The 23213-nt window shown below is 49.9% G+C and overlaps 1 protein-coding gene across 1 annotated transcript in view; it reads right to left on the bottom strand.

Moving 5' to 3' along the window:
• Positions 1-23213, bottom strand: part of SDK1 (sidekick cell adhesion molecule 1) — an 822147-nt gene that overhangs the window by 179714 nt on the left and 619220 nt on the right. Inside the window, exons 14-15 of the mRNA XM_073791836.1 lie at positions 18901-19037; positions 890-1037 (exon numbers count right to left, since the gene is read on the bottom strand). Of these exons, the coding sequence (XP_073647937.1) occupies positions 890-1037; positions 18901-19037 (285 nt within the window). The remainder of the gene's footprint in view (positions 1-889; positions 1038-18900; positions 19038-23213) is intronic.

Below are 23213 nucleotides of genomic sequence, written 5' to 3'. Positions count from 1 at the left end.
AGCCCCGGAGGCGAAGGGTCCTCGCTCGCATTCTCTGCCTTGCTGAATCTTGAGCCTAACTAGTTACTCACATCGAGCAATGAATACAGCAAAACGCACAGCTGATCAAACTGAAAGGACGTGCACGAAACAGTTACAAAAAACCAACGTAACAGAAAATCAGTTCAGCAAGCAACAAGAAAGGCGCGGGAGGCGACCTGCTGCTGCTTGAACGGCCCGTGGTACCTCCGCTCCTCAAAGGATCACAGGCGTGAGTGCGGCAGCTCACAGGCCGTAGTCCGAGGCTCCTTCCCGATTGTTTCCTTCGGCTCTTTCAATATTTCTCATATCAAACTCCCACATTTTGAAAAGAGTCATTTAGATCTCTCAACTCTTCTATAGCACAAGCCCACTGAGAGCTCAGGTGCGCTGGGGAGGGCACACTGAAACAGGACGAAGCCCGTTCCCCACGTCACATCTGAACAGGCTTGAAAGCAGCCGCCTGGCCTGGGGAGGTGGGGCTGGTGCGGGGGACAGCATCAGGACCACCAGGGAAACGCCAGAGCTCGCTTGGCTTCCTGCCGACACCTGCTCAGTGTTTACCTGTCAAGACGGTGGCACCAGCTCCCGCCTTGCTGGCAGTCAGGTACACAAAGGGCGTGGAAACACCGCAAGCTCTTAATCTCACGTAAACCGAGGGCTGTGCGGTTGGGAATGGTTTATGTCGGCACAGCCAGAGCACCGCAGAAGCTAAGAAACTCCCCTCGGCAGGTAAGGCCCCCCTGGCGAGCCTGGCGAGCCACTGTGCCTCCTCTCTGCTTCCCCCAGTGTGACTAAGCGGTGGTGGCTGATGGCCTAACCCGATGCGTCCTGGGCTCCCTGTGCCTCTCCAAGGGTGCGTGTCACACACCTGCTCGTCTCTGCGCTGTACTGGCCCTTGCCCACTTGGTTCACGGCGCACACCCTGAATTGATAGGTACGAGCCGGGGTCAGGCCACGCACGGTGACGCCTGTCATCTCGGGGCCCACGTGTGACAGATGCACTTTCCACGGAGAGTCTGAAAGAAGGAGCAAAACAAGGTCAAGCCTCTACAAGCACATGTCTGAATGACAGTAAGTGAATGCAAAGTGCGTTCCCACAGATTAGCTCATTTGCTTACCAAGGCAGGTGGAGTGGTTGGCTCCACTGAACAGATGGGCAAACCGAGGCTCACGGTCCCGTGGTGAGTAACCAGCGGGCCTGGCTTTGAACTTGGGTTTCCCACGCAGAGTCCAGTGTGCCTATTAACCCCATGCTGTTGTCAACAAGTAAAGGGATTTTTGGGTTCAACCTGCAGACGGCAGTTTAAATGGAACCCAGTATTCCTCATGCCTGTGTTCAATATGTGACGGGAAGAAGTTCTCTGTCAGCTCACATGGCAGACTGCAGATGTGTCTCCCAGAAAAGGATGCTGCACATGTCACCAAATGATAAATAAAACCTATAGTCATTAACATTTTAATAAAAGAGGAAATGAGCATGATAAAGACAGATGGGCTGTGCATTCTGCAACCCATCTGCGTGGCAGCTCATTTTACTGCCACACCCCTGAGCGGCTCTGGCTGGAGAGACATGGAATGAAATTCACAGCGAGTTTAGAATATCTGTGCTCCCAGCTTTCCGGCAGGCGTGGAAGAGGGACTCTGTCAGCCAAGCGCGCTCTTGCCTGCAAGGCTTCAGAAGGTTCTGTCGGCTCCTACACTTTAGTGGGACTTTCTCTATAGAGTTTAAACAGGCTTTTTGGCCCAATCGTTTCGTGCAGTGATGCCCTGGGATGAACAAGTGCCCCGTGTCAGTTCCGCTCAGAATTGCTATGACCCTGAACTACATTCTCAAGTTATCAGTGAAGTGAAAGGTGGGTGCTGGGGACTGACCTGTAGGAAATCAAGCTGTCTCTCTTATTTCTTGGAAGTGGTGCTAAGCATTATGAACATGACAGCATTATTCATAACAGCCAAAAGGCGATGCAACCCAAGTGTCCATCGACAGGTGAATGGACAACCAGAATATGGTCCATCCATACAACGACCTATTGTGCAGCCTTGAAACGAACAGAAATTCCGACACATGCTCCAACGTGGATGAACCTCGAGGACATGACGCGAGTGGAGTAAGCCAGTCCTCGAAGGACAGATAATGTAGTATAATTCCACGTAAATGAGACACCTGGAGTACACCGGGGGCTGGGGGAGGGGGGACGGGAGTTAGTGTTTGATGGGGACAGAGTTTCAGTTTTGCGAGATGAAAAGACTTCTGGAAATGATGGTGGCAAAGGCTGCACGACGGGGTGATTGTACTTAACACTACCGAACTGGACACGCCGAAGTGGCTGAGATGGAAGATCTCATGCTATGTGTATGTTTACCACAATTAAAGAGTTTAAATGGTGGGAACTGCACATAACACGAGAGGGATAACACACGACTCCTGAGACCGATGAGTGTGAAACAAGGGAAGGGCGCCGATGCGTCTGGTGTAGGCCCGGCTCCGGCAGAGACTCTGCCGGGCGCTCCTGTTTTCACTGCAGGCCCCCTCTCCACCCTGCCCACCCTGCCTGTGCCCTGGAGGGCCTGCCTGGCAGGGAGGGCTCTTCCCTACTCACTGGAGGTTGCCCCAGACTGCCTGCATGCTTCACCCAAAGGCCCCTGCTCTTCTCACGGCGCAGCCCTGCACAATCTCTCTCCCCGGCTCTGCGGCTCGCCTCACCCACGGTGACCACGGGTGATCCCGGCTCTGCCACTTCCCCTCCTAAACTCCCGCCTTGATTATTCTGAGTCGCGAGTGCTGCCGGCTCCTGCGGGGGCCCTGCCACACGCGCTGAAGGAAACACGTCTTCCATCCCCTCTTCCTGCAGATTACAGGGTCTGTAAGCACACGCCGCTCACCCGCTCAGTCAGGTACAGAGTGAACCGCGGCAATTTCAGAAAGAGGCAAAGTCAGGAGGACGGTGGTCGAGCCCGTGGACTGAAACGATTAATCGCACAGGGAAGGGGCAGAGAAGCGCCCCGGACGCCCCCTTCCCGCCCCAAGCGCCCTCCCTCCCTCCCGCCAAAACTCAGCCCCACGCGATTCCCTGACTCTCAGCCATTTGTTCACGCAGAGTGTAAACAGCTCCTGAAAGTGTAGCCCGAGTAGTAGGAGCTGCTGCCCAGTTCGATTCGACGACGGGGCCTATTAATCTGCTCTAGACCCTGGGGCTCTGCTCAGTTCTCTGGTTGTATCGATAGGAATTTTTACTTATTCTTTTTCCTCTTCTACTAGAAGATAAAAGATCTGGCAGGAAGAGAGATTAAACTGAAAACTAAAATAAATGAACCCAATCATGTCATGGGCACTCTGATTTGTACCAAATTTAAAAAAAAAAAAAGTGGTCTAGGAAGGATTTGCTCACTAACAGACTTTGGAATTGCAGACTTGCTGAGAAGTGTTAAAATTTAAAGAGCGAGTCTGCTCCTGACAGTCAACAGGCAAAATCCCTTTAAGAGATTCTTCTTCCAGCCCTCACAAAAGAGTATTACAAGATGCTTGTCTCAGGGCTGGAATGCAGAAGAATCTTTTGATAAAGGAACCCATCCCATAAAAGTTTCAATAGCTTTTCTGCACCCCTTCGGGGATGCCCCTTGCTCCTCTAATCTAGAAGACTAAGGGATTTCAGTCTTCCCCGGCCAGGCTATTAAACAAACCTCTGCTCCACAGACAGGCATAACTAATCTTTCTCTTGGCTTCAGGCACCCAGAAACCACGAGGCGTTAATCACTCCTCCACTCTGTCTGTTGGTTAAAAAGCTGGTGGCTTTCCATCTTCCCAAATGTACTGGAAGCTTTATTGATTTAAAAAAAAAAAAAAAGAGCATCACCATTTTCTCAATTAAAGGTACTTGAGGAAGGAGAATACTTTTTTTTTTTTTTTGCGGTACGCGGACCTCTCACTGTTGTGGCCTCTCCCGTTGCGGAGCACAGGCTCCGGACGCGCAGGCCCAGCGGCCATGGCTCACGGGCCCAGCCGCTCCGCGGCATGTGGGATCCTCCCGGACCGGGGCACGAACCCATGTCCCCTGCATCAGCAGGCGGACTCTCAACCACTGCGCCACCAGGGAAGCCCAAGAATACTTTTCAAAGAAAATTTTCTTAATTGCCAAAAGAACCACTATTATTATTAATACCTAACATTTGTGCAGCTGTTTGAAGTCTGGAAGTACTTTCACATCTGTAACCACAGGAGTCCTCCTGGGAAGGAGGTATTATCTCTCCTCTTAACAGATGGAGAAATCAAGACTCAGGAGGTTTAAATAACTCCTCCCAAGCCTTACGGGCTGTCACCGCCTAGGCTCCTGGATGGTCCAACATCACTGAGAACAGAGCAGCCGGGCCTCCAGCGTTGCCCTGCGAGACGAGGTACGGGGTACCCAGAAGCACCCGGGCAGTGCTGACACTCACACACACCCCAAGAAAGCACAGAAAACCAAAAGCTGAATGTGTCTGGGCAATGAAGAAGATGCAGGAACCAGTTAAGTGACACCAGGAGGAAGCGGAGAGCCAAATCCCGGACTTGGGACATTCAGCAGGCAAGCGCCCTGGGCTGTACCCCAGGCGAGAGCGGGTAGGAAGGCAGGCGGGGCTCAAAGCAGGGCGAGTCGGTTAGGAGACGGAAGAGACAAAACCACCAACACAACAGATGGACCTTGTCTGGATCCTGATTCAAGCAAATCAACTGTGAAAAGACGTTTTTAGAAAAACGATGAGGGACGCTTATATGTGGACTGAGTATAAGATGATATTAAAGATTCCATTAATTTTGTCATAGGTATACAATGTCCTCTTTCGAGCTATTTACTGAATCACTTAAGGATGAAATGACAAAATCTCTGGGATTTCTTTTAAAATACTTTAGCAAAAAAGGTGGGGAACTGATGAAACAACTGTGGCAAAATATTAATGGTTTTGGAAACCAAATACAAGAAAACTCTGCACCTTTGTGCATATTTAGTACTTTTCCTAACAAAAAGTTTTTAGAAAGTGACTCTTGTCACTACATTGCCAGCAGTGAGCATTGTAACTGCTTAAATTGTACATTTGATAGCTGAAAATATATGATTTCACTGACGCTGTACCTTGTATTGTTTTACGTGGATGAGAATGAACATTCTTTCATTAAAATAACTTCCCCCAGGTTACAGCGTGAGTTAAGTGGAAAATTAAGATGCAAATTTATTTTTTTAATTGTAATTCCACTGCTGATTTGGCTACAACTGTCTACATACTGTGTCTCCTGAAATATAAATATCGTAAGTATTATAATAGTAATGGCTACCCATGAGATAAACTCCATTCGAATGCATTTAATTCACTGTTGGATCCTCAGTACCTAGAAGAGTGCGTGACCCACTGTAGGAACTGGATTCCTCCCTGTTCTGGGGAAGCACCTGCTGTGCCCCAGGCACTGGCGATGCCTTCATCGGGGCGCATCCAACCTCCACAGTTACCTGCGGCAGGTACAAGCTTCCCCATTCACACCCGAGAAACGGAGGCATGGACTATGGCCTGATCTTTCCACCTCGTGGAGACTCCCGGATAAGCCCGATGTTGTTCTTTTGACTTCTTGTAGCTGCTTAGCATTAAAGCAAGGAAGCCGAGGGCTCGGTCACAGAGATGATTCAGAAGAGGAGCTATTCTCTTGGACCGTCGCCTTCGAGGGTCCAGCACGGTCACGCTGATCAGACACTCTCCTTTCCCGCCCCGGGCTGGCTGTGTAGACGCTGAATGCAAGTGCTCTGGGCTTCTGAGGCCGACAGTGCCCACTCAGGACAGGGGCCACAGAGAAGGCGACCGTAGCACAAACTCCGTCACAGCCCCCGACGTTTCCAAAGCCTGACCCACATGAACAGCAGTCAGCTGAGAACAGGCGCCTGGGGGGGGGGGGGGGCGTGAGGAGAGGGCGCTTTGCCTCCGTGGGCTCCTCCCCCAGAGCCCCAACTCCAGTCCAACCACGAGGTGGGGGCGGGGCGTGAGGAGAGGCGCTTTGCCTCCGTGGGCTCCTCCGCCAGAGCCCCAACTCCAGTCCAACCACGAGGTGGGGGGGGGGGCGTGAGGAGAGGGCGCTTTGCCTCCGTGGGCTCCTCCCCCAGAGCCCCAACTCCAGTCCAACCACGAGGTGGGGGGGGGGGCGTGAGGAGAGGGCGCTTTGCCTCCGTGGGCTCCTCCCCCAGAGCCCCAACTCCAGTCCAACCACGAGGTGGGGGGGGGGGGCGTGAGGAGAGGGCGCTTTGCCTCCGTGGGCTCCTCCCCCAGAGCCCCAACTCCAGTCCAACCACGAGAGGACACTCTGACAAACCCCAGTGGAGTGGCATCCTGCAAGACGCCTGACCTGCCTTCTCGAGCTGCCACCATCATCAAAACCCGGGTAAGTCTGAGAAACTGCCCGGCCAAGAGCAGCCCAAGGAGACGCGGGCCCTCAGTGTGACGTGGTGCTGGATGGGATCCTGGGACAGAAAAAGGCATCTGCAAAATGCTGAGGAAACCCGAGTAAAGCATGGCCTTCAGGTAATAACCATATGCCAATATTAGTTCACTGATTGTGACAAATGTCCCCCACAAAGGCAAGATGTTAATAAGGGGGGCAACTGAGCATGGGGTCCAGGGAGCCCTCTATCTCCACAATTATCCCGTAAACCAAAACGTGTTCTAAATAAAACGTTTACCGAGGGGGGACAAGGCCAGTCAGTTAATGGGTCGACAGGGCCAGGGGGAGAGGGGCAGGTGCGGGGCCTGCACTGGAGACCCGGGTGTCCTGCGCGAGGAGAGGTCGGGGCTGGTGTATGAGGACACCAGCAGGCACGGGGCTCACCGCTGCGTGCGGAAAGCCCGGATTTAAGCCACTGGGATTCTTCTGGGGTCAGAGCTCTGGAGGGCGGGCTGTCCCAGACGTGGCTCACGGGAACCTCTCGTGTTTGAGGACCTGCTGCCTTTGGGTGGAGTGAAAACAAGGGGCCGGGCCCTCCACGCGCTGCAAATAGCGGTCACCCAGTGCCCTCACGGTGGACCCTGTGCCCCCTCCAGTGAGACTTGAGTTTGGCCCCCATCTGTGCTGGCCCTGCCCAAGGTCCCAGCAGGGGTACTTGCAGCTTTGAATGGTTTTTCTTAACCAAAGCTCCAAAATTACATAAGCTATAAACCCTGGGTCTATCCTGTAGAACTGCACATCCTAAGCCATTCTCATGATTTTTCAAGTGCTTTGTGTAATTCTTTTCAAGTTTCTCAGAGACTCTGACCTATACATCAGTGTTCGGCTGAATGAGTTACTGACGTGAGTTTGGCAGGATGACTCACATTCGCTTGTCTATATTACAGCACCCTCAGATCATGGTCACCGTGTCGACAGAGGCACAGTGTCAAAGCCCAGACACACAAATAATCTCACCCTCCACAGAGTGAGGCCTCTCGGGGGTGGGGGTGCTGTGGAATGGATCCCCACTCCAAGCCGCTCATCTGCTCCGGGCGGACGGGAAAACTCAGGGGCAAGCACCCCAGGGCTACGGAGCAGCCTCTCTTGTTTATTCACAGCCCAGATAATAGCAAGCTCTGCGAGGTTAAGTGAGATCCTTCTGCAGGATTCTGGACAAAAAATTAGTAAAAGAATGAAAGGCATATAATTTGTAGTGACACTTTAGAATTTCAAGCCTGAGCTGGCAGAAATAACATTTTTAGAACAGACCGTAATCTTGAGAGAAGGCCACGAGGTCTTCCACGATTCTGTCGAGGCATTAAACATACCTAAAACGAGCGAATCGAAGCACAATTTTGAAAGGATGTTGTGACCCAGAGCTACTCATGGAACCATGGGGGATAAGTCTGAGGTCACAGGAGGGCCGGGCCACTCCCCTAAGGATGGATGGGGTGAGAGACTCAGACTAGTCAGACATCGTCACTGGACCAGGAGAAAGAGCAGAGGTGGACGGGTACTTTCTGCCTAAGACAAAAGCCCAAAGAGCACAGGCTAAAAGAGTTGCACATCTTTCACTTGGGGAAGGCTGTCTCTGCCGTATCTGTCTTTAGAGGAGCAATAAAAGTCTGTGGGGTTAGACTTACAATGTACCAAGTTTTGCCTTAAGAGTTAAGAACAAAAGAGTTGAGCATTTAAGGAACTAAATGAACTTCTCTGCTAAGGACTACGGCCAGAGCGATGCCAAGAACAGGCTTTGAGACCTTCGGCTGTTCACATCTAAGGGACTGGGCCTCCTGAGCTGTTGGTAAGACACCAAATGTGCCCCAGGCGTGGGTTCATGGGGCGACACAGTCCTGGGAAGAGTGTGGTCCCTGAACTGGAGAAGCCGTTTGCATCAGAGGAGACACTGGCCAGAGAGGTTGGACATGGGCACTGGACAAATGCAGAAGCGGAGGGCAACTCAGCCTGGGGCAGGAGACAAGTCTTGGTCGCAGGGAGCCCCACACGGTGGGCTGGGGACAGGTCCGACCTCGGCTGGCCGGCGACCCGGTGGAAGCAGCTGAGCCGGCCTCGGGGAAGACACGCGGCAGGGGCCACTCTGCTCTGCACCGGGTGTCCCTGCACGGGAAGCCGCGTCCGTCTGGGGGCCGGGCTTGGGAAGGCAAGGACCCGCAGGGGCTGTGCGGCCCCTCGGCTGCCCTGCCCACCTCCTCATCTTGCCCAAGGGCAGGGGGCCAAGGGGACAGGACCCCAACCCCCCCTCCTCAGCCCCTCTCTGGGCCTACGACACAGCAACGCGACAGGGAACGACTGTGACGCGTGCTGTCCTCCTGGATGGATTTTAAAATGGGAGCAAGTGCTTTTAATGTGAGGTTCAACGTGAAAAAACCCACAGAAAAGTGAGCGAAGGCCGAAACCACTTCCTCACACTCCGAGGCTTTTAGCAAGTACCCGTGTGAGACGTGTGTCACAGACGGATGAAAACGATTTGAAGGGTAAAGAACAGTCTCTTTGCCACTCCGGCAAGCAGAGCCGCGCAAAGCCCAGCGTCAGCTCTGGAGCAGCTAACAGCGAGGCAGGAGAGGGTGTCCCATGCTCGCGGGGAGGGGCTGGCGGGCAGGCGGCAGGAGAGCCAGCAGAGCCACACGGGGTCTCTTCACCTCCCCGAGGACGCCCGGGGGCGCAGGCGTCGGGGCCTCCCAGAACCTTCTCCAAAAGCCAGTCTTGGGCCAGCAGGTGACACAAGAAGCCCTGCTCGAGAAAGGTATCGGCGCCAGAACGTTCCACGCTCCAGGAAAGACAAACTGCCCTGGGCCGTCGCTACCTGAACCCCCAAACACCATCTCAGACTCAGCAAGCGCCCGGACCACGACCTCGCGGGGTGCTTCCCGTTCCCGCGCCCGGCTTCCTGGCCATCCTCGGCCCCCTCTTCCCGGAAATTCACTCACCAGTTCAGAATAAGGGCCCTTCCTGCGCCGGGCCCTGGGCCCCTGCCCTCTGCCGCCGGGACGAGAGCTGCCCGCACAGCACCGCCGGCCCAGCTCCGCGGGGCAAGCTGCCAGGCTCTGCGTCCACGCCGTGCCGCTCAGCGGCGCTGCACGGCCCTCTGCGGCTCGCCCCTCAGTCTGGCATCATTCTGTCCTGCGTGAGTGTGTATGTGTGTGTGTGGAGAGACAGAAAGAGAGATCTCCTGCTGTTAGAGACCTGCTAAAGTGAGATATGCATGAAACTGGATGATGAAATGAAAATTAAAGATAAACAAATCCAAAATCACTAAGCAGAAGAAGCCAGAGAGATGTTCTAACACCCGGGGGACTTAGGGAGCTCCGCTAAGCACTCGGTCTAGCTTTGGGTTCCCTGTTGACTAAGGGAACAAAGCAACACTCTGGATGTGGGGTTTCAGAAGGAAGCCGCTAAGCCGCCCGGGAGAACCAGCAGCCTCCTGACAGCAGCTGCCTGCTGTGTGGACTTCTCCACGCGTCAGAGGCGGCGAAGGTGCATGGGACGTAGAAACGTCCTTCCAACCTGACAGTTCTCGCACACCTTTGGAAAAGACGAAGAAAGGTATTAACTTACGGAAGACAGTGTTTCTTTCCAAGTTAAGGAAAAATACACTGATTTCAAGTCTGAGGCTCAGGAACCTCATAATGATGACCAAGCCCTCAGAGTCAGCCCGGAAACCTGTCCAGAGGCAGGACCTTGGGAGTTCACGGCAGAGCTGCGAGCCTACAGGGTATTCATATAGTGAATTCTCCTGAATAAATTGTAGGGTATTGCTAAATGGAATTAAAAAAACAAAACAAAACAAACTTGCTTAGAAAGAAGAAACATATATTTTTAAAACCCTAAGAACCAGGAATGGGTGGAACGTATTACAGGATGAGAAACGGCTGTTTCAAATCAGTGTCGTGTTCATTTATATGAGTTTCAGATGGAAGTCGGAAGAGTGCTTGCCTTTGAAGGAGGAAGACTGGAAAGGGACACAGGGAACTTTCTGAAATGTTGAAAGTGTGTTGTATCTTGTTTAAGGTATGAGCTACGTGCTGTAGATATATCTGTCAAAACTCAATAAACAACAAGAATATCAACATTATACACAACAGTAAAATCCTCGTAGACGTCCCACTGAGATCAGATGAACAACGACTATGCCAATCACCTTTACTTTTTAAAATTATTTTGACCGACCCAGTAAGATGTAAAAGCAAAAGGAGGGCTTCCCTGGTGGGGCAGTGGTTAAGAATCTGCCTGCCAATGTAGGGGACACGGGTTCGAGCCCTGGTCTGGGAAGATGTCCCCTCACATGCCGTGAGGCAACAAAGCCTGTGTGCCACAACTACTGAGCCTGTGCTCTAGAGCCCGTGAGCCACAACTACTGAGCCCACGTGCCACAACTACTGAAGCCCGCACGCCTAGAGCCCGTGCTCCGCAACAAGAGAAGCCACCACAATGAGACGCCCTCAGATTGCAACGAAAAGTAGCCCCCGCTTGCTGCAACTAGAGAAAGCCCACGCACAGCAACGAAGACCCAACGCAGCCAAAAAAAGTACATAAATAAGAGGATTAACATAAATTATTAAAAAAAAGCAAACAAAACAGTTTTACTATTTGGAGAAGATATGATTGTCTACCTTGAAAACTAAAAGGATCAACTGAAAAATATTTATAATAATAATAAACAAATACCTAAACATCAATAGCTTTCCTTTGTTTCAACAATGAATAACTCTTTAGAAGATGAAATGGAAAGAAAATTCTATTTACAGTAGCAATAAGACAAAATCTTAGGGCAACTGTAACAAATAAAGTATAGAACCTATGGGTATAAACCTGCAAACTTCACTAAGCAATATAAGAAAATAGCTGAAGAAACGGAGAAGCATATTATTTTTCTGGATGGGAAGACAGAATCACCAAGAAGTCAGTTCTCATAAAACTGACCATAGGTTTAACATGATTAAAAAGTCAATGTGATGATTTTCAAAATTTGACAAAATAATTCCAATTTTTTTCTGGAAGACGAAACAGGTGACCAGAACTGACAAAAATTCTGAAAAGATGAGGGGAATGCCTTATCAGTTATTAAAATGTATTTGGGGACTAAAGCCATCAAAATATTATAGAACTGGCAGATAATCAGGTGATGAATCAATGGGTCCAAACAAACGCCACAGACTTTGACATAAACAGGTCCCCTTAATATAGGAGAAAGGCACTTCATAAATAAATGGATTATTTGATAAGTCATGCTGAAAACAGTGGGGTCATTTGGAAGAAATAAAAGGTCACATGTCAGATTACTTACATCTAAATTCCAGATGAATTAAAGAGTTAAACGTATTAAACCTGAAAGCTTTACAAACAACATGAAAACTTATAAAAATATATGTTATGGGGCTTCCCTGGTGGCGCAGTGGTTAAGAGTCCGCCTGCCGATGCAGGGGACACGGGTTCGTGCCCCGGTCTGGGAAGATCCCACATGCCGCGGAGCGGCTGGGCCTGTGAGCCATGGCCGCTGAGCCTGCGCGTACGGAGCCTGTGCTCCGCAACGGGAGAGGCCACGGCAGTGAGAGGCCCGTGTACCAAAAAAAAAAAAAAAAAAAAAAGAATATATATATATATATATATATATATATATATATATATGTTATGCTTGATAGTGTTGAAATATCCAAACATAAAAGTGATGAAAGAAGTCATAAAGGAAAACATCAATAGATTTACTACATAATATGTCAAAAAGTAAGACACAAAAATTAAGGGTAAAAAAACAAACTGAAAACATTCTTGTCACAAATGACAGGAAAAACCCTAAGGCCTTGATAGAAAAATAGGGGAAAGGAAACTGACAGATCGTAGCAGGGGAGGCACGAAAAGCAGCCAACTTGGAAAAATGTGTTCAGCACGACCAGAAATCAAAGAATGAAAGTAAAGTAACTACAAGCCCTGAGCTCAAGGCTCAGAGCCATAGATCTTCTCAGCGAAAACACGGGGAAATATCTTCGCAAACTCCGAGTAGGAAAAATTATGAAAGAGTTTCCTTCCAGACATTTTGCTTAGTTTTGGTATCCTGCCTGTGCTGATGCTCTAAGGGCCTACTTTGCCTGCCCTGCATGTGGGGGCAGGAGTCTGGGGACAGCACTTCCCGGAGAGGACAGTTCCCAGAGGAGGTGCTACGAAGGAGCCGGCGGAAGACGGAAGGGCAGGACTGGGGAGCTGAGCAAAGGCGCCGCTGGGGGCGCTCAGGGAGCTTCGAGCAGAGCCCTGACGCTGCAGCTGAAAAGCACAGCAACGAGTGGCTGGAGATAAACCTGGAGAGGCAGGGGGGGGTCAGGTGATCAACGGCGCTATTAATGTGCTAATAAGCCTGGAATCTGCTCTCTAAGCAGTAAGGGTTTCTACACAAGGAGGAATTAGGGCTGGCGATCTGGTTAGAAGGTGGCCTGGGACTAAGGCTCCGGGCTGCTAGAAGCACAAGCACACTCGGGGGAACCCGAGGCTCCCTGCCCAGCCCGGATGCGACGCCTGCTCTGGGGGCCTCTGCAGCGCTCCAAGCGGGGTGTGCGCTCTGCAGACACGCAGAGAACGTGGGGACTCCTGGGCGGAGAGGGGAGGCCAGATGGGTGGGGTTGTACGGCGGGCCAGAGCCAGTCAGGGACAGGGCTGCTGAAATGCGGAGGGGCAGTGGATGAGACAAGACGCTTACGAGGTAAAACCAACCCAAAGGGACGTACTGACGCCTTTGAGGGGGGCGGGGAGTGGTGAGGGGACAGGAATGACGTCTCTGTTTCTAACCTGGAGGGTGATGAGGTCTCCTTTGACAGTTTGCGTTTGGTGAACCTGGGGACGTCTAGGTGGGGACGTCTGCATGAATCTGAGGTCTGGGCTGGAAGCACATGACGGGGAGCTGCAGCCCGTGGTGGGAGGTGACCCTCGGGGAAGGGATCACTGGGGGAAACGTGGGGAGAGAAGACCAGCGTCCTGAGCGAGGAAAACCAAGGGACACCAACACTGTAAGGGCAGGACTGGAAATGAAGTCAGGTGAGTCAGAGAAAATGGTCCAAGAGACAAAAGACTGAGACGTGAGAATGAGGAGGGAGATGGAAGTCAAGCCCAGGGAGCAGAGTTGTAAGTGGAGGGGTGAAGAGAGCATGGGATGCAGAGACGTCGGGGAGGAGGGGACCGAAAAGTGCTCGCTGGGTCTGTGCTGTGGAAATGATGCCACGGCTTGGGCAGAGGGGAGCAGATGGCATGAGGGGGTGGAGATGATTCACCTCTGAGGCAGAAGGAGCCAGGAGACAGGGGGAGCTTGAAGACGGAGGGCCGAGGGATTCAGTGATGGAGCCGAGTCCTGGAGGACGCGGCCGCAGAGGGACCGAGCACACGGCGGGCGAGTTGCTCTCCACACATGTGGGATCGTAGGGATTATTTGTATTCTTTGTGCTGTAAGTAATTTCTAAATTTTTTATTAATGAGCATATGTAACTTTAATAACAAATTACAAAGGTATTTTTAATATTTTAATCAAATTTAAATATTATAATGTATAAAGCTATGAACACTCATATCTGTTAAAAACTAACAGGAGAACTAAACAAGATGGAATATTCTGAAATTTTCATGTAAGTATGCTTGTTGCCTGCAATGACTTAACAGGAGTCACGTGCTAAGATTTAAATAAATTAATGCGGAAAAGACTTGCTTTTTCTAAGTGGTCAAAGACCAAGCTTATTCTATTTTAGCAGTAAAATGCCTTAGTTAAACTCATGAAAACAGGGAAGGGCTCGGTTTGGGAATTAGTCTGAGATACAGAGATGGCCTTCCCCGAACGTCAGGTATCACGGAAGCTTGTGGCACGTGCTGCCTTAGATGAGTCTGTGCGTTCCTAACACTATAGGATGCCAATGCACTCGTGTTAAAGGATACATTTTTAAAAAGGGAAAATCACGGTTCTCATCCAAATATAAAATGAGCATGTGTCAAAGATTTTAGTTGTCATTAATTAATGAGGGAACCAGTAAGATGTTACCATGTATCAAAAGAGAATGTGAACCACACACACACACATACCGACAGTGAGGAATGCTAAAATGAATTTACAAATAGATGCAAAACTGACCAATAGCTACAGAGCAGTAACTAAGTACTGCAGTAACCGCTTATAACCAGGACACGATTCATTTGCATTTCTATGGACAAGAATGATTTGCAGCACTACAAGTTTTCTATCATCTAGAGTTGTAAAAACAGCTCAAAACCAGTGAAAAGTGCAGCCCCCAAAGCATCAGGGAACCCTGAAGGCTGCTCGATGAGACACCCAGTGACCTGCTTTTGGGTCCACTTCAGAGTCCATCACAAGTTTTTTCTGGCAATCTCCCCCTTGTGATCATAGTAATCTTAAAGAAAGATTATTCTTAATTAAACTCAACAAATATTTTAGAGAATGGGCCAAATCCTTTTGCTATGCAACAGAGTTTTCAGCCTGTTTACAGGGTCCCTGCTATGGAGACATCAAGAATCCCTGCTCTCTCTTAACACAGGGATGCCCCGAGGCAGTCCCTTGGGGCACTGACCCCTGCTCTCAGCCCAGCAGGCTTGGACCTCGGGCCAGGCCTTGGGACAGTGCTGCGCTCTCCAGCCCCTGGCCTCCCACAGAGACGCCTGGGCCCAGAGAACTACCGGCTCCACAGACAGGAACTGCAGGATGCCTGCAGGGGCCCGTACTGTCCATACAGGGCTTCAGCTCCAGTCCAGTGCAGACACTCGGCACAGCTCCGGAGTTCTGCTCCATAAAAGCTCTAAAGAAGCCCTTTCTTAACGGCTGGCGTGTTGTGGGGCAGGTGTTACAAAGCGCCTGCCTCCGCCACTAAAGCCCTCCAGTTTGGTCCCTGCAGGATCAAGGGTCTCCGGGAGAACGGCGTCCTACTCAGCCTGCCAGGAGGCGCTGGTGGCAGCGAGTACCCTGAGCCGCTGGACGAGTGGGCTGTTGGGTGGAGCTATTTAGGACTGTCCACTTGCACACCGCTGAGTGTAGGCCAAAACCATCTCCATTTCAGTGTCCTTGCAGCGAAGCTGTTTTTTCTGACCATAACCAGCCAGCATGTTCAGCTGCTTCATCAGTGCGGCTCATCCACTGAGAGCAGCGCAAAGTGATTCAGGCAAGGCCGCAGACGTGTTTTATACAATTGAAATCAGTATCGGCCCGGAGACACCCATGCTACCCACTTTAGATTCTCTGTGTAATAATCATACTGGGTGCGATCATAACAATAGTGGAGAGTACTCCGGATTCTTCTACACTACTCTTCCTCTGAAGCAAAAGCATCTGGGTATCAGCCAGCTCCAGGGGGGTCCAGTGGGACAGCCAGAGGCTGAGGAGGGACTAACGACGCCCTCGGTCACCTTCTCAGCATCCTGGCCTGGTTCCCCACACTGGCGTCCCCTTGAAAGCCGGCTGGTTCTAAACGCCTCGAGACTTATGCTCTGGGACCTTTGCTGACGCTGCCCCTTGTCGTCTGCTGGCCCCGGTCTCCTGGCATGCCTGCCCCTCTGAGGGCACTGTCCACCTCCCAGCTGGGGCCTCCACACGCCGTCCCCCTACTGAACTCGGGACGTACCTCAGCGGGAGCGCCGTACGTGGCAGGATGTGTTGACGTGTCTGACCAGGTCTCTGCTGTCGGTGGGTTGAGACTGACCATTTCAGCTCTGCGGCCCAGCACCCAGCAGAGTGCCTGGTGCAGAGCAGATGCCCAATCAGGACTTGGTGCTGAATGGACGGACGGATGGATGGATGGATGGAATAAATGACTGCACGTAAGACCTGCTTCTTACTTAGGCAGGATGTCTGACAGAGAACCGGCCGATCATGCAAGTTGTTAAGAAAACAGTTGGTGTGGCGTTTTGAAACAATGCCTTATTTTACGTAACCGGGCTGCCATAGAGCACTTCCCTTTTGGCAGACGGTCTGCGACTATAACTTGAGTCCACCACTGGGGACTCTGCCAGGGACGGACCCAGTTCATCTGGTGAGCGCCTCTGAAGGGCACAAAGACAGACGAGCAAAACACAGTCCTGATCTCAACCAGCGGGGGTCGCCTCTGCCAGGGCCCTGATGGGGAGCCTGCTTCTGACACTTCTCTCCGTGCAGATCCCTGTCGGGTCCCGTTTTGCTTACAGGCCACGCGGCCCTGACATCCTCGGGAAAACCTTAGCCGCCCAGAAAAGTTACGTCAATAAATACTGCCAATCCCTCCCCTCTTTGATCAGAGCTGTTGAACTAAAACTAAGATGGGTGTTGGCTGATTTCCATTCACACCCTACCCTCTCCTTGAGGAAAGAGACCAGATCAGGCAACGCAGAGGACCGCGGAGAGGGAGCGAGGGCCTGGGCCCCGGGCACCTCAGTCTAGGATGTGCTTGGAACTGGAGCCATTGTAGTCAAGGGTGAACCTTTAGAAAGGCAGGACATGGAAGTAGCATACTGAAGGGGTTGGGGGAGCCCAATTCAAATAAAGGCAGGTCCACAGAGCGGCTTCCCTTAATCCCCGCAGAGACCGACACCCAAGTGCTATCCTGGGTCCACTTTCACCACAGTCGCCGCTAAAGCACGAGAGGGAGGGGTCTGCCCCCTAAGGCTTCTCTGCAGTGGCCTGGCCACCAGGAAGAGCACAGGCTCCAGAGGCCGACGGCTGGGCGGAGTCCCCTCCTCGCCTATTACCACCTGCGACCCTGGGCCAGGGCTTTGCACTCGCACGTCACTGACAGGGCCTGCTGCGGTCTGAGCATGCAATGATCAGAAGGGGATCCATCGCGTGAGAGGAGGTGGAAGAACCAAAGGTAATTAGGGGAAACCCGTGAGTTCAGTCAACAGCCAGTGGGAGAGTGTACAGGGCGAGCGAGCTTGGGAAGAGCTGTGGCAGAAACGTAGGCTGTCCTGCCTGAGGGAGTGGGCGGTGCCCAGTGCCTGTGGGGTCTCAGCAGGACAGCCCGCTTTGGCTGGGGGGACACCACCACTCCCAGCTGTCCTGAAACAGAGACCCACTTATAATAACGTCACGATGAGACCGGCTGCCAGCCCAGGGAAGCTGACCATCACAAGAGCCCAGTGACCTATGGTCCTGGGGGAGGCCCCAGGAAGGAGCCTGGAGTAACAGTGGGATGACAAAGGCAGGAAGCCAGCTTCGGCAGGAAGCGGTTCAACGGAGCTCGTGTGTGGAGCCTCCAGGCAAGGGGCCGGGACAGGGGGAGCCTGGCCCTTAGGGAGACCTCGTGAAACACGGTGGGTGGCACAGAGCAAAAAGCAGTGGCCTGGGAGGCTGCCCGGGGGCCGAGGCAGGGTGGGTTCTGCTCCAGGCCCTGCTGAATTCGTACGGGGGAGGGAGGATATAGTCCAGTTATATTTTAGGAAGGTCGATGTTTCGGCCTGTGTGAGAACGGTTTGGAAGACGCTGTGGCACTTGTCCTGGTGAGAGGGAACTGTGCCCTGGAGAGACAGAGAGAGGAGCGCAGGTTCCTGCTACGTCCTAGAACACAGACGGGCAGGGCTGCTGATGCATTGGGGTGGGAGTGGGGTCGGGAGAGGGAAAAAGAAACCCAGGACTATTCCTGGGCTTCTGGCTTGAGTGATACAGGAGTCACCAAGGGGGCACACACTGAGATTAGAATGGCTGCAGTGATGAGGCGGGAACAGCTAGGGTTAAAATGTCCAAAGACAGAGTTTGAAGAACCTAAGTTGAAGGCATCTGTGAGACAACCAGGTCAGAGATGCCAACTGCTTATGTGGGTTCCCTCTGTGGTCCTGGAGGCCAAAGATGAGGAAAAGACACCACTGGAAATCACAGGGATGCACGAGATGTCCTAGGAAGAGGTTCTGGGAGAGCGGAGAGGAGAGGCCAGCAGTAGAGAGGAGGGGAGGTGGCCAGTGGGGCTGGAGGGGAGTCCAATGAAGGAGGAGACTGTTTGGTGAAGGATGGTGGTGACCGCTGCTGAGAGGCCGAGGAAGGTGAGGAAGGAGACGGCCCACTGAGCCCTTAGCATGACGTCTGCGCCCAAACCACCAAAACAGGTTAACTCTCATTGTTGCTGACCCTCAGACCAGCCCCAGGTGGAGGCACTGTTCATGCATTTCCAAGTTCGTCCCATGCTGAACTGGGTAGCCTTGCTCAGGGCGGCCCCACGGGCACAGCCATCTGGGGCCTCGGCCCAAACCCAGGCTCCCACTGGAGGCCCTCCAGCCACTCCGTCCGCTGCCCGCCTAGGCTCCCACGCCGCCCTTTAATTTTCCCAAAGCCCGAGCTGTGGTTTTCATTGGAAACTCCGTAAAGCACCGTAACGTTTCACTAGCTGTTCTGGGACTGGGCCAGAAGTAAAGGTTAAGGACGTTAAGAGCACAGGGAGAAATCCGATTATTGTCCATGGCGACAGTGTTGCTTCGTGACTTACTGTTTTCAGACAGCTCCACAACGTAGTAGAGAACAGGGCTGTTTCCATCAAAGGGTCGGACCCAGGAGAGCATCACGGTATGGCTGTGGGAAGAATTCAGGCTGGCCAGGAGGTTCTGGGGTGAATGAGGCAGTTCACTTGGATACAAAAGAACAAAAAAAAGAAAAGAAAAGAAAACGCAAGTTAGAATTGCAGGTCAGCCTCCTCGTTCTTATGTTGCCTGGTCCTTGAGTGCAATGTTTTGAAAATGGAGAACATCAAACACGCCCCGAACACAAATGCTAACGACTCCCTGCCCCCGGAAAACCCTTCAGCATTCACAATGTGCTTTATTTTCCAAACGTAATTTGATTTAATCCCTCTGGTAGGGATTAAACAACTAATGACTCACACTTAAATCGAGTGGGGAGCGCCGATTTTATACAGTAGACTATTTAATCGAGAAAACTTGGTCAACAGTTTGTTTTTACAGCTAGAGGCTGTTAGTGGGAAGGCAGCAAGCCATAGACTAGGAAAAGGCCTGGGAAATATAATTTACTGTGGAAGCTTCCGACACCAGCCATCTGGAGTTACCAGCCAAAATGCCCATATGTATTCTTGGACAACGGAGCAGCCTCATTACTGAGCTTGCGAGGTTATGTTGTTGTTCTGTCTTCTGTTGGATGATGGAGATTCGGGGAAAGCACTGGAAGGGAAATGTGGTAAAAACACTAACTGGAACCCCATGGAAATAGAAAACAATGCATCAGCAAGGCTATAAAATGGAAACACAAAGCAAATAAATTCTGGAAAGAAGTTACTAACACAAAGGGTCTTCACTGGGATTTACTGGTGACGAAGCGTCAAAATCCAGCTGCGTGGTTTCTACCACCGACGGGTCAGCAACCTTGCAGTCGTGAGCTGCCCAGCCCATATTTAACCTTTACATCTCACGCTCCGGGAGCAGGACCCTGTTCTGTGGCCATTGAGAATGGCTTCTTCTCCTACAAGGAGTGCTGGGAAAGGGGAGGCTGGGTATCACCCGCTTCACCCACTAACGGCTTCTGGTCTCCCTTAGACATCAATTATTGCTAACCCACATAGGTCAGCACAAAAAGCCATAATTATCCTTGATATTTTTAATTTAAAAAATGTACTCATTTCACTTTGAAATTTATTAAGCTGTTATGTGCTTGCAGCTACCTAAGAAACACAGCTCTCTCTAACCCACCACACCATTTATAAACAAACCAATATTTCTAACATAGACTGTGACTTTATTTATTTACCATCTTTATTGGAGTATAATTGGTTTGCAGTGTTGTGTTAGTTGCTGCTGTATAACAGTGAATCAGCTGTATGTATACATATATCCCCATATCCCCACCCTCTTGCGTCTCCCTCCCACCCTCCCTATCCCACCCCTCTAGGTGGTCACAAAGCACTGAGCTGATCTCCCTGTGCTATGCAGCTGCTTCCCACTAGCTATCTACCTTACGTTTGGTAGTGTGTATATGTCCATGCCACTCTCTGGCTTCGTCCCAGCTTACCCTTCCCCCTCCCCGTGTCCTCAAGTCCATTCTCTACGTCTGCATCTTTATTCCTGTCCTGCCCCTAGGTTCTTCAGAACCATTTTTCTTTTTTTAGATTCCATATATATGTGTTAGCATACGGTATTTGTTTTTCTCTTTCTGACTTACTTCACTCTGTATGACAGACTCTAGGTCCATCCACCTCACTACAAACAACTCAATTTCGTTTCTTTTTATGGCTGAGTAATATTCCATTGTATATATGTGCCACATCTTCTTTATCCATTCATCTGTCGATGGACACTTAGGTTGCTTCCATGTCCTGGCTACTGTAAATAATGTTGCAATGAACACTGTGGTACATGACTCTTTTTGAATTATGGTTTTCTCTGGGTATATGCCCAGTAGTGGGATTCCTGGGTCATATGGTAGTTCTATTTTTAGTGTTTTAAGGAACCTCCATACTGTCCTCCATAGTGGCTGTATCAATGTACATTCCCACCAATAGGGCAAGAGGGTTCCCTTTTCTCCACACTCTCTCCAGCATTTATCGTCTGTAGATTTTTTGATGATGGCCATTCTGACTGGTGTGTGGTGATACCTTGCTGTAGGTTTGATTTGCATTTCTCTAATGATTAGTGATGTTGAGCATCCTTTCATGTGTTTGTTGACAATCTGTATATCTTCTTTGGAGAAAGGTCAATTTAGGGCTTCTGCCCATTTTTGGATTGGGTTGTTTGTTTTTTCGATATTGAGCTGCATGAGCTGCTTGTATATTTTGGAGATTAATCCTTTGTCACTTGCTTCGTTTGCAAATATTTTCTCCCATCTTGAGGGTTGTCTTTTGGTCTTGTTTATGGTTTCCTTTGCTGTGCGAAAGATTTTAACTTTCATTAGGTCCCATTTGTTTATTTTTGTTTTTATTTCCATTTCTCTAGGAGGTGGGTCAAAAAGGATCTTGCTGTGATTTATGTCACAGAGTCTTCTGCCTATGTTTTCCTCTAAGAGTTTTATAGTGTCTGGCCTTACATTTAGGTCTTTAATCCATTTTGAGATTTATTTTTGAGTATCGTGTTAGGGAGTGTTCTAATTTCATTCTTTTACATGTAGCTGTCCAGTTTTCCCAGCACCACTTATTGAAGAGGGTGTCTTTTCCCAATTGTATATTCCTGCCTCCTTTATCAAAGATAAGGTGACCATATGTGCGTGGGTTTATCTCTGGGCTTTCTATCCTGTTCCATTGATCTATCTTTCTGTTTTTGTGCCACTACCATACTGTCTTGATTACTGTAGCTTTGTAGTATAGTGTGAAGTCAGGGAGCTTGATTCCTGCAGCTCTGTTCTTCTTTCTCAAGATTGCTTTGGCTATTCGGGGTCTTTTGTGTTTCCACACAAATTGTGAAATTGTTTGTTCTAGTTCTGTGTAAAATGCCATTGGTGGTTTGATAGGGATTGCATTGAATCTGTAGATTGCTTTGGGTAGTATAGTTATTTTCACAGTGTTGATTCTTTCAATCCAAGACACTGATATATCTCTCCACCTGTTTGTATCGTCTTTAATTTCTTTCATCAGTGTCATAAAGTTTTCTGCATACAGGTCTTTTGTCTCCTTAGGTAGGTTTATTGCTAGGTATTTTATTCTTTTAGTTGCAATGGTAAATGGGAGTGTTTCCTTAATTCCTCTTTCAGATTTTTCATCATTAGTGCGTAGGAATGCAAGAGATTTCTGTGCATTAATTTTGTATCCTGCTACTTTACCAAATTCATTGATTAGCTCTAGTGGTTTTCTGGTGGCATCTTTAGGATTCTCTATGTATAGTATCGTGTCAACTGCAGACAGTGACAGTTTTACCTCTTCTTTTCCGATTTGTATTCCTTTTATTTGTTTTTCTTCTCTGATTGCTGTGGCTAAAACTTTCAAAACTATGTTGAATGATAGTGGTGAGAGTGGGCAACCTTGTCTTGTTCCTGATCTTACTGGAAATGGTTTCAGTTTTCCACAATTGAGAACGATGTTGGCTGTGGGTTTGTCATATATGGCCTTTATTATGTTGAAGTAAGTTCCCTCTATGCCTACTTTCCGCAGGGTTTTTATCGTAAAAGGGTGTTGAATTTTGTCGAAAGCTTTTTCTGCATCTATTGAGATGATCACATGGTTTTTATCCTTCAGTTTGTTGATATGGTTTATCACATTGATTGATTTGCATATATTGAAGAATCCTTGCATTCCTGGGATAAACCCCACTTGATCGTGGTGTATGATCCTTTTAATGTGCTGTTGGATTGTTTGCTAGTATTTTGTTGAGGATTTTTGCATCTATGTTCAGCAGTGATATTGGCCTGTAGTTTTCTTTCTTTGTGACTCTTTGTCTGGTTTTGGTATCAGGGTGATGGTGGCCTCGTAGAAGAGTTTGGGAGGGTTCCTCCCTCTGCTATATTTTGGAAGAGTTTGAGAAGGATAGGTGTTAGCTCTCCTCTAAATGTTTGATAGAATTCGCCTGTGAATCCATCTGGTCCTGGGCTTTTGTTTGTTGGAAGATTTTTCATCACAGTTTCAATTTCAGCACTTGTGATTGGTCTGTTTATATTTTCTATTTCTTCCTGGTTCAGTCTCGGAAGGTTGTGCTTTTCTAAGAATTTGTCCATTTTTTTCAGGTTGTCCATTTTATTGGGATATAGTTGCTTGTAGTAATCTCTCCTTTGTATTTCTTCAGTGTCAGTTGTTACTTCTCCTTTTTCATTTCTAATTCTGTTGATTTGAGTCCTCTCCCTGTTTTTCTTGATGAACTGGCTAAAGGTTTA

Source organism: Tursiops truncatus, chromosome 15 (assembly GCF_011762595.2).
Source record: "Tursiops truncatus isolate mTurTru1 chromosome 15, mTurTru1.mat.Y, whole genome shotgun sequence".
NCBI classification, from domain to species: domain Eukaryota; kingdom Metazoa; phylum Chordata; class Mammalia; order Artiodactyla; family Delphinidae; genus Tursiops; species Tursiops truncatus.
The sequence above is the reverse complement of the archived record's forward strand: the minus strand, read 5'-3'. Positions and strand labels throughout refer to the sequence as shown.